Raw genomic sequence first — 10,631 nt, 5'->3', positions numbered from 1 at the left:
AGCCATTTCAAAGAAGGCTGACCTTAGCTTTGAGGAAATTACAGTGTTTCATGACGTCCGCCCTCTAGACAGTTTTCCCCTTTGTACGAAGACAGAAACTAGTGACCCCCAACCCCCACCCCCGGCGTCTTCACTGCTCTCCCTTTCCCGTCTGGCTACAAGTCCCTCTGTCACCTCCACGGGTCGGAGGCTTTAGCTTTTGGAAGGAACGGCGAAATCGCCGGCGTCTCCCAGGTGGAATTGGTCTAAATTTCTGACGGCCAATAGGCTGCGAGGAGCTACGGTTTCAGCCCAATGAGGCTCCCAGCGGATCCATGGGCGGGGCCGGCGGAGGGGGCGGGGCCGGCGGAGGGGGCGGAACCGGAGCCCCCCACCGTGGTGCCTACTGTGTGAGGCACCGGCTGCGCTGAGCGGAGCTATGAGCTGGACCTGCCCGCGTTGCCAGCAACCCGTTTACTTCGGTGAGGCCCGGGCTGAGGAGGGGGAGATGGGGCGAGTGTGAGCGGGGCGTTGGAGGAGCTGACGACAGTGTGGCTTCAGACCCTCTTTCCACCTCTGGGGCGCAGGGCACTCGGGCGGGTTCGAGCTGAACTTCCCGGGACACTCCCCACCGTCTCTAGGAAGCAGGCGGGCGGGGCTGAGGAGGGAAAAGGGGACCCCCTGCTGCGTGGCCTGGCTCCCCACAGCCCGGTTCCACCTTGTCCCCCACAGCGGAGAAGGTGAGCTCCCTGGGCAAGAACTGGCACCGCTTCTGCCTGAAATGTGAGCGCTGCCACAGCGTCCTGTCCCCAGGAGGGCATGCAGAGGTGAGGCCTGGCCAGGGCGCACAGCCCTGTGTCTGTCACTGTCCGGTAAGCACCAGTCCCCAGTTTCGACTCAGAAGGCTCACTAACGGCAACCTCAGCAAATACCAATATCAGCTACTCAGAGGGCCCCACACCAGCCAGGATTTGGGATACCTGAGTTGTGCTGGTGGACCCCATGCCTTTCGCTGGGGAGGGGAGGGAAGGCACGGTTTTCTGAGCTGCTCTTGCTCATTCTCCTGACCACAGTGGCAATTCTGACATGCTCGCCCTACACCTCTCCCGGCCCCACCAGCCCAGGCCAATGGACAGACACACCTGGCAGTCTGTCCTGAAAGAAGGCCTGTGGGACACAGGAGACGCTCCCACCCCACCCCAGGCCTTTAGCCCTGAGCAGCCCTTTTTGCTCTGCTTGTGCCTAGCACAACGGGAGGCCATATTGCCACAAGCCATGCTATGGGGCTCTCTTCGGACCCAGGGGTAAGTACCAGCCCAGAAGAGTCCAGGGGACAGTGGGACCCTCTTTGTGGCCGGGAACTGGAGGTTCAAGCCTGACAGCCCCTATTTTCTCTGCAGGGGTGAACATTGGTGGTGTGGGCTCCTACCTCTACAACCCTCCCACTCCCACCCCAGCCAGCACCACTCCCCTCAGCCCCAGCAGTTTCAGCCCCCCCAGGCCCAGGACTGGCCTCCCCCAGGGCAAGAAAAGTAAGTTAAGTTGGGCCCCAGCTACTCCTCATCCCCAGGCTAGAACAGGTCTCCCACCCAGTCCTCTGCTTCACATTCCTACAACTTTGTTGGTGGCAAAGTCTTCTCTTACTCGTGGCCCTTTTGGGGGGGGGGGGGTTCTCTGATGTCAGCTGCTGAGTTAAGAGGTAAATTGAGTAGATGGCATTATCACCTGCATTTTACAGGTGAGGAAACCAAGGTTCCGAGAGAGCAAGTGGCATTGTGCAGTCACACAGCAAGTCAGGCAAAGCTGGCCTGGAATTCAGGCCTTTCCCAAGCCAAGGCTGTGGAAGGAATGACCTAGGAGTGAGAGGTCATTGAGACAGGGCAGCCCCTCATTCTTCCACTTCTCTCCTTTCCCTGTACCTTCCTCCCATTCCCTAGAGTGGGCAATGACGCCATGCTCCCCAACACCTGACACCCATGCCCTGGCCTGCTCCTGTATCAGCTCAGGTTTCCTGAGGATTGAGTTGCTGACCAGGGTTGAGCTAGTGGGCACCTGAGCCTCTGGGAGGAGAAGGAAGCAGGGGGTCCCTTCTGCAGAAAGGTCGGGGACAGGAGGTGGGGGTCATAGGAGACTCAGCTCTGCCCAAGAAAGCAGATCCATGGCGAGCTGGGTGGAGAGGGCTCCAGGATGAGCATGGCTTTTTGAAGAAGCCATGTGCAGGCTGGTGCTGATGGGCCCTGCTTAGGCCTGGTCCCCACCTCAGCCCTAGCCAGGGCCTCTTCCCCTTAAAGGCCCTCCCCACATGAAGACATTCACTGGGGAGACTTCACTGTGCCCTGGCTGTGAGGAACCTGTCTATTTTGGTAAGTGACAATGGAAAGCTTGGGGAGGGGGGAAGAGGATGGGCATCAAAGTGTAGGGAGGTGGTGCAAAGCAGGTAGGTCTCGTTGCCCTGCCCTAGAATTACCAGTTCTCTCCACCACCAGCTGAGAAGGTGATGTCTTTGGGTAGAAACTGGCACCGACCCTGTTTGAGGTGCCAGCGCTGCCGGAAGACCCTGACTGCTGGGAGTCATGCTGAGGTGAACGGGGGCAGGGATAGGTACTTAGTCGGGAGGAGGGAGGCTGGAGATGGGAAGAGAGCCAAGCTGAGATGGCTCTCTTTTCTCTCTATGTCCCAGCATGACGGCGTCCCCTACTGCCACATCCCCTGCTACGGCTACCTGTTTGGCCCCAAAGGTGGGCAGTCGCACCCCAGACGGCGGGCCTAAAGTATGGCATGTGGGGATGTGTGGACAACTTCCCCTGTAGTCAAACACACCCAGGCCCGTCCCAATTCCCTTCATCCCTCAGCCCAACAACCCCCACCTGCAAGGCCCTTGGTGATGGGGCTCTCTCCCTCAGGTGTGAACATTGGTGATGTGGGCTGCTACATCTATGACCCCGTGGAGATAAAATCCAAATGAGATGCTCACAGGAGAGATCACTCTAACTCGGGCCTCATACCATCCCCTCCACGGTTGAGCGGGAGCTACAGAATTCTCCAGTCCCACAGGTGGAAGATGGTCTTCCAGTAGCCTGGGCCTAGCCTCCATGGTAGACCAGGGAGCCTAGACCTTGCTGATTCCTCCCTTCTCATTCCTATCTGGCCAGGAGGACATAGACCACCACATTTTGAAGGGTGGCCTCCCAGCCTTCCCAGTCCCTTTCCCTAGCAAATTCTGTAACTTCAAGGTACTTAAGAAACGTGTTTATTCTGGCTTCTCCAATAAAATGTTGGCTCCCATGCCTTCAACTCTTCTTTGGGCGTGAGGCCTAAACAATGGGGTGGAGGATGGAGGTGTGGGGTGGGGGATGCATCACCCTGCAAAGTGTCTGGGAGGTATAGGGCCAATCATGGGAACAAAGAGCTCTGTTCTCCTGGTTACCCTCGACCCGGGAAGCTCCCAGTACCACACAGTGGACAGCATGCCCACAAGCCTATTGGTGCCAGAAGTCATCATAGGGCAGTCCCTTCTTTAGCACCGTCTCTAGAGGAAGCACGTTATTCAGCATCTCGTTTGAGCCTGACAAAAGATAGATCCTGTGGTGAGGTCTACTAAGAGCCTTCATTATCCATTCGAGAGATGAACAGACTGAAGCCTTGAGAGGGAAAGTCACATGCCAAAGGTCACATAGCAAATCAGTGGCAAAGCTGGGATCCGATCACAGGGGCAGACTGGCTTCCCATCCAGGGCTCATCCATGCTGCCCCAAACCCTTGGGGCGCCTTCATTTCTAGAACTCCCCCCAGCCATGACAAGGGTACCAGAATTATTCAGCAACCAACTGCATTCTAGGAAGTCACCCAGCTGCTGGAGGCCAAATAGTCGAGGCTGAATGAGCACAGAGAGGGGGCACTGTTGGCCACCCCAGCCCTGGGGAGGGGGCTTGATGCCCCCAGCCCCAGCCACAGGGCCTGCCCTTCTGGTCTTCCAGCCCCTGCTGCAGAACTTCTGTGGAGGGCCTGCCCCGATACCACTCAGTCCTGGACCTGCTTCATGGGCATCTCTTCCTCCTGAAGGCTGGATGGGGCACTGGGGAAGAAGGAGTCATGAGCAGTGGTGGGGTTTAGCCCCTGGGCCTCCCACCCGAGCCTGCCCCATCAGGGCTGGCCTACACCTCCCCCCAACTGCTAGTATACAAACATGGTTACTCCTGCAGGTGACTCCCACACATGCTTGCACACATCCCTGATGGACAGGCATCCCTGAGCGTGCACACATCCACCTCTTCCTGGACAATCTTGGATATCCGTGTACACACACATATGGACTCATGTGTACTTTTACATACCTCAAGTCATATGCCCATGCACACTTGCATAGAAGCACCAGATACACAACATGCAGACACGTCCCCTCTGCATCCTACCTAAGGCGTCAGGTACTTGAGCACTCATTCCCACATGCGTGTGCTCACACAAACAGTCGTTCCGTGCACACCTCCTCTCCACGTCCTGGATGGTCTCTGGCAGCTGTGCTTGCCTCGTCTCTGGTAGCAGGAGGGCAGTGCAGGCAGCCAGCAGGGCGATCCCCCCATAAGCGAGCTTGGGCAGTGACAGCCATACTCCATCCAGCAAAGCTGCCAGTGGGGCCAAAGAGCCCCCCAACCGGCCCACCAGTGAAGTCAGCCCCATCCCTGTCTGTCTGTTTGGAGAGAGGATGGGGGAACGGGTGGGTGTTCACATCCACTTAGGGTCATGCCTCACAGGGCTCCCATCCTGGGCTGGCATGTCCTGAGACCCCTTCTCCCTAGATGGCTAAAAAAGCTGAGGCTTCTTTTAAGTGGTCTTCCCATCTGTCCCCAGGCCAGGGACCCCAAGCCAGTATTCACCAGAGGATGGGACCCCCATTCTGACAGTCAATCAGGTACTGCTGAAGGAAAAGAAAAGTCATCAGAAAGGGGGTAGGGAAAGCGTAGTATGGAAGGAAGAAGGTCCCAGCTCCTACAGACCCTGCCATGTTGGTAGAGGAGGAACAAGGCTTTCTAAATTTACCCAGCTCCCTACCTGCCAATAGCTAGTTGAAAGGATACCAAGAAGTGCCTGGGTGGCTAAATTGGTTGGGCATGGCCACTCTGGATTTTGGTTCAGGTCATGATCTGGGGGTGGAGGGATGAAGCCCCACCTTAGCTCTGTGGGAGTCTGCTTGAGATTCTCTCCCTTTCCCTCTCTCTCCCTGTCTGCCCCTCTCCCCACTTCATGTTCTCTCTCTTTCTCTCTCAAAATGAATACAGTATTTAAAAAGGTAAAAAAAAAAAAAAAAAAAAAAAGGTGGGGGGGGGCAGGCCTTAAGTCCAGAGACAACCCCCTAGGCATCACTGCCTGGGGCTGTAGTGAATGGGCAGGGAAGGGCAGATAGCGCTTTTTGTGACTTTTCTTTTAAAGAGGCCCAGAGAAGTGTGACCTTGCTCAGGGTCACTTAGTAACAATAAAATGCTCTGCCTTCTACCAGATTTAAGCAAGCACAGACAGCTCTGATTAGCTTTTGTATTCTGGGTTCGGTGTAAGGAACCGGTAAGAGGAACTGGGCTGCAGTGTGTGTGTTGCTGGTAAAAAGATGTGACTACAAGCCCTCTGGGTGGCAGTGTGTGTGTGTGTGTGTGTGTTGCTGGTAAAAAGATGTGACTACAAGCCCTCCCCCAGGTGGGTTGCGTGTGTGTGTGTGTGTGTGTGTGTGTGTGTGTGTGTGTGTGTTGCTGGTAAAAAGATGTGACTACAAGCCCTCCCCCAGGTGGGTTGCGTGTGTGTGTGTGTGTGTGTGTGTGTGTGTGTGTGTGTGTGTGTTGCTGGTAAAAAGATGTGACTACAAGCCCTCCCCCAGGTGGGTTGCCTGTGTGTGTGTGTGTGTGTGTGTGTGTGTGTGTGTGTGTGTGTGTGTGTTGCTGGTAAAAAGATGTGACTACAAGCCCTCCCCCAGGTGGGTTGCCTGGAACCCAGGCTCCCCTCACCTGAGCACAGTAGGGTACAACTCCGACGTGAACAGGTAGGCCGTGGTGAAGGCAGCTTCAGAAAAACCTTTCCCTATCACAGCCAGGGCGATGCTCCATGTGCCCATCTCTGGAGGAAAAGGGGTTCAGGTAGTGAGCGGGCCTTGTGGGAGACCCAGAGTTCCCGCGATGGGAGGTTCCCCGAGTGCTGGACTTTGAGCAGGCGCTTTCGGGAAAGGACGGGACTTCTTGGGCAGGAGGCGGGACCTCCGGGCAGTGGGTGGGGCTCACCAGAGGGCACCAGCAGACTGACACCCAAAGCAAGGGCCGTGCCCAGGAGCATTCCTGCTTGCGTGAGACGGCGTCCCACGTGGCGCACCAACAGGTAGACCAGCAGCTTGGAGGGCAGCTCAACAGCCCCAAACAGCAGCTGCGTTTGGTACACGTTCAGCCCCAGCCCGGACACGTCCAGGCTCAGGCCATAATAGGAGAAATTCACTCCAAACCTGAAAGGGGTCAGGATGCCACTCAGGGTGCCACCCTCCTTTTCATGCCCGACTCCTTGTCCTCTCTTTTTAGGGAACCTTGGCTTTTTAGAAGGACCACCTCCCCTACCTCCAGAGCCCACCGCCCACCGCCTTCCCTGTCCCCATCACCCCCTGGGAGTGTGCAGCATGTGCAACGGCCAAAGCGTCTTTACCTAATCTTCACAGCAAGCCTTGAGGTAGGAACTAACAGTGTCCTGTTTTGCAGAAGGGGCTCTGAGGCTCGGTGTTGTGACCTGTCCAAGGTCTCCCAGCAAGGAAGTGGCAGAGCCTGCATCTGAGCCCCGCCTCTGATGACTGCTCCATCTTGTGACTTTCCAGAGCCCCATGCCCCAGGGGCTGGTCGTCCTGCTCCGCACAGTTACAGTTCACTTGTCCGTCTTCCTCTCACACTCAGCGCCATCCTGGAGTCTGCTGCCCCTCTGTCCACCTACGCCCACCCTGCCGGGCCCAGGCCAGGCCCCTCCTTACCACATCACCATGCAGCACAGTGAGATGTGTCGGAGCCGCGGGGTCCGGAACAGGTCTAGGTAGGAGGGTCTTTGAACCACTCGCTCCTGAGTGGCCACTTTGTTCAGGGCCTGGTGGGAGAGGAGGAGAGTTTGTGACATCAGAGTTGGCTAGACATCTGGCTTAGCTAGGCACATTAATCTTCCTGGGTCTCTACTCTTCCTTCTTCAGCAGGGGGTGGGGATGCACTTGCAAGCTGAATAGGGTGGGCCCTGAGTCAAGGATGTGGCCCACCGGAGCCAGGCAGGACGTTTTGAAGAGTTTGGAACTCTCCACTGGAGGCCAGAAACTTTTCCTGCACACACACACTGGGCCCCAGGAAGGGGGCGCTTGACATAGGCCTCACACGCACACACATGCACATCCCTCGCATGCACGCGCATGCATCACACACACACATTCTTCCTCACCTCCCGGCTCAGGCCGTCTTCACCCACGAGCTGCCCATTGAGCCTGGCACAGCGGAGCAGGTACCTGTGGGCCTCCTCCACACGGCCCTGGGTCAGAAGCCAGCGTGCAGACTCGGGCACCCACCTGGGGGACAGAGAGCAGGAGGCCCTTCGGGCAAAGTCAGCACCCACAGCCACATCTCCCTCCTGCGCATACCACAGCCTGTCGACCTCCAGACTCTTGCCCATGCAGTCTCTCAACATGGCCCAAAGCCTCCTCACTTGACGGACTTTAATTCATCCTTTAAGGCCCAACTTAAAAGCCACCTCCTCCCACACTTCCTTGCCCAGGCCTGGATCTGCCACAGCCTAGGATTCCCTTCTCTCCAGCTGGATTGGTTTCACTCCTGAGACCACAACCCCCAGCATCAGCCGCCCACTTCTCCCACAGGTGATAGGGTGAAGGAGAGAGAGACACACAGAAATCCCCGACGGGCATCTAAAGCCAGTTCATTTTGGAGAGACGATGAAATGCCCACCCTGCCTGGCTTCCTACCCTCCTGCTTGGATTCCCTATCCCTGTGCTGGCCCTGTCTCTCTTGTCGCTCCTCTGACCATCTCTATCTGTCCCTCTGAATCTGCCTTCCAGGTCTGGCCTCTGACACTTTCTCTCACTGATTCTGTTTCTGTCTCTCCACCGTCTCTCTATATGTTGTCCTGTGTTTCTCTGCTTCTCATGTCCAGAGCCATCTTCTTTGTACTGGTCGGTTTCTCTTTCTCTTTTTCCATTTCTCGGTCACTCACTTTCTCTTCATCTCTCATTCTGTATTCGAATCTCAGCCTCTGATTAGTTCTATCTCGGGGGGCGCCTGGGTGGCTCAGTTGGTTAAGCGACTACCTTCGGCTCAGGTCATGATCCCAGAGTCCTGGGATCGAGTCCCACATCAGGCTCCCAGCTCCATGGGGAGTCTGCTGCTCCCTCTGACCTCCCCTCTCATGCTCTCTCACTCTGTCTCTCTCTCTCTCAAATAAATAAATAAAATCTTTAAAAAATATTAATAGTAATTCTATCTCAGACTTCCTCGATCTCCCACTCCCAAGCTGCCCACAGTCCTCACCAGAGGCTGAGGATGCCTGGGGCACAAGGCAGAGTGACAGCCAGCAGAAGCCATCGCCAGTCCCGTATCAGGTACCCGACCAGTGCCAAGAGCATCACGCCCACTGTCCAGAAGGTGCCGCTCAGGACACCTGCCACGGTGCGGTGCCCCACGTCCAGCCATTCCATTTCTGAGCCCAGGGCAGGGGCCAGAGACAGGAAGAAAATTAGCAAGGACCAGATGGGTTTAGTCTCACCCTTGACAACTGCCTCCCTCCAATCTCCTAGGCCCTGCCCATCCTTTGCCTGCCTTACCCAGTGGCATCACGATGATGGTGAAGCCAGCCAGAGCTGCGCCAGTGAGGGTGCGGGTGATGATGAACATGATGTAGCTGACCGAGGCTGCAGACGCCAGGCCTAGCACCAGGGAACTTACATAGGCCACCAGCAGCAGACGGCGTCGCCCGAACCTGCACAGGCGTCACGCGGGGTCAGCTCCCCCTGAAGAGGGGAGGTCTCACGACAGGTAGACCAGGCCCATAACCCCAGCTAGTGGGAGAGGGCTCCCCACCCACTCCCCTGCCCACCCCCCCCCACTGCACCCCACCTGTCAGACAGGTATCCGAAGGCCACAGCCCCCACCAGCACACCAGCAAAAAAGGAAGTGGAAGTGGCTTTGTTCAGGCCTTTCTGCTCGCACACGAGGTCCCACTGCAGGGACAAACAGGGAGGGGCCTCCCATGGGTACAGGCCCTCTCCAGCTAGCACCGACCCTTCCTCTCTAGACTCTGGGGACTTCCGAGGTCAACGGTCCCATCCTGGCACCTCCATGTCAGATAAGAAACCCTCAACTATTCACCCCAACTTGAGGGGTAAGAGACTTTGCACCCCCCAATCCTGCGGTGTCAGTTTCTTTCCATGGAGGGCCTTCACTTTGACAACAGGTCTGCTCCTCTCCAGACAGAATGCCCCCGTCTGCATTCACCTCTAGATGGATTATATAAATCCCAGGCCTGGGACCAAAAAGAAGAAGAGAAAGAAGGAAGCCTGTATTGTTTCTTTGCCTCCTACTCTAGAAACGCCTTTCTCAACTCTCTCTCCCAGCTCCCTGGAGCCATCTTAGCCCTTCCCTGCCTTAATCACCTCCCAGCTGACACCAGCAGCTCCCCATAAGGGCTCCTTACTACAGACCAGGAACGAGGCTCACTGCTTTAAATTCATAGATCCCATCTACAGATAGGTAAACTGAGACTCTAAAAAGTAAGGTAATGCGTCTCCTGTCCACACAGTAATCACCGAAGGCAGGGGCAGGCCCATCCCACTCACGTGTCCCCGAGTCTCACACACGGGTACCTCGGTTGCAATGGTGGAGGAGAACTCAGAGCGGTCGTAGTCCCAGCCCTGAGGGCAGGGCGCTGTGGAGGGCTCACCCTCCAGCTGCCCAGGGCTCTGATCCGCTCCCCAAAACGTGGTATTGGGGAGGGCCTGGGAGTGGGTGAAGTAGAGGCAGGAGCTGAGGGTGCCGTCCGGCTCCCGGGGCAGGTGGGCCTCCAGCCATGCGTCCTGGTGGCTGAAGTTGGCGGGGGCACCAGGCAGCGCACAGCGGTGGGCAGGTACGGCCGCCAGGAAGATGGGCAGGAGGAAGTGCATGGGCAGCAGCACTCGGGGAAGGGCCAGCAGGGCCACATTGCACAGCTGGAAGGGCCCAAAGCCGCCCACCTGCTCTAGCAGCTCCTCGAATCTCATGCCGCCCACCCACCAACGGTTCTCAGTGCCACCTTCCTCTGTAGTGCTCAGGGCAGCATGGCCCACCCACCACTTGGACCCTTGGACTCTGGAGGCGGGACCAGTTAGTCTGAAGAGCAGAGAGCCTGCAGTCGGAATCCAGCCCAGGGGCTGGGCCAGCATGGGCCCTCCCTGGTCACCAGGTCTTCAGCCATCCCAGCCTGTTTGGCCCAGAGCCTGGGGGAGGGACTGCCATCCATTGGGAGCTCACTGACTCTGTGGCTCTGGGACTTACAGATCGGTGCTCAGGGACCAAGTGGGCTAGCCTCGGGTTGCCATGATGGGGTAGCTGGGATGTGTAGGAAGTGAGACCCTGACCCCTTGATCAACAGAGCTCCAAGAGTCCCTTAAGAGGAGGA

General features: G+C 57.1%; 2 protein-coding genes across 9 annotated transcripts; one reads left to right on the top strand and one right to left on the bottom strand.

The window, feature by feature from the left end:
- The first annotated feature begins 394 nt into the window (after nucleotides 1–394).
- On the top strand, nucleotides 395–3,420 carry CRIP3 (cysteine rich protein 3). The gene is made up of 8 exons (XM_046006653.1): nucleotides 395–461; nucleotides 712–806; nucleotides 1,226–1,283; nucleotides 1,380–1,511; nucleotides 2,271–2,342; nucleotides 2,466–2,560; nucleotides 2,660–2,717; nucleotides 2,883–3,420. Exons 1-8 carry the CDS (start codon nucleotides 419–421, stop codon nucleotides 2,942–2,944), a joined length of 615 nt encoding a protein of 204 aa, XP_045862609.1. The 5' UTR covers nucleotides 395–418; the 3' UTR covers nucleotides 2,945–3,420.
- A 147-nt stretch (nucleotides 3,421–3,567) lies between these two features.
- Nucleotides 3,568–10,319, bottom strand: SLC22A7 (solute carrier family 22 member 7). Of its 8 annotated transcripts, none has more exons than XM_046006647.1 (10): nucleotides 9,814–10,319; nucleotides 9,095–9,198; nucleotides 8,803–8,957; nucleotides 8,510–8,678; nucleotides 7,413–7,536; nucleotides 6,964–7,073; nucleotides 6,239–6,453; nucleotides 5,969–6,077; nucleotides 4,439–4,665; nucleotides 3,568–4,053 (listed from the first exon to the last, which is right to left on the bottom strand). In XM_046006647.1, exons 1-10 carry the CDS (start codon nucleotides 10,231–10,233, stop codon nucleotides 4,016–4,018), a joined length of 1,671 nt encoding a protein of 556 aa, XP_045862603.1. In that variant the 5' UTR covers nucleotides 10,234–10,319; the 3' UTR covers nucleotides 3,568–4,015. The 8 variants fall into 8 exon arrangements, with proteins under 8 accessions (XP_045862603.1, XP_045862604.1, XP_045862605.1 ...); XM_046006648.1 differs by having other exon boundaries at nucleotides 4,462–4,665; XM_046006649.1 differs by having other exon boundaries at nucleotides 4,462–4,665; nucleotides 9,841–10,319.
- Nucleotides 10,320–10,631: the final 312 nt, after the last annotated feature.

The sequence above is a fragment of the Meles meles genome, chromosome 5 (genome assembly GCF_922984935.1).
Source record: "Meles meles chromosome 5, mMelMel3.1 paternal haplotype, whole genome shotgun sequence".
NCBI classification, from domain to species: Eukaryota; Metazoa; Chordata; class Mammalia; order Carnivora; family Mustelidae; genus Meles; species Meles meles.
Note: the sequence above shows the minus strand (reverse complement) of the source record. Positions and strands in the feature narration are given on the sequence as shown.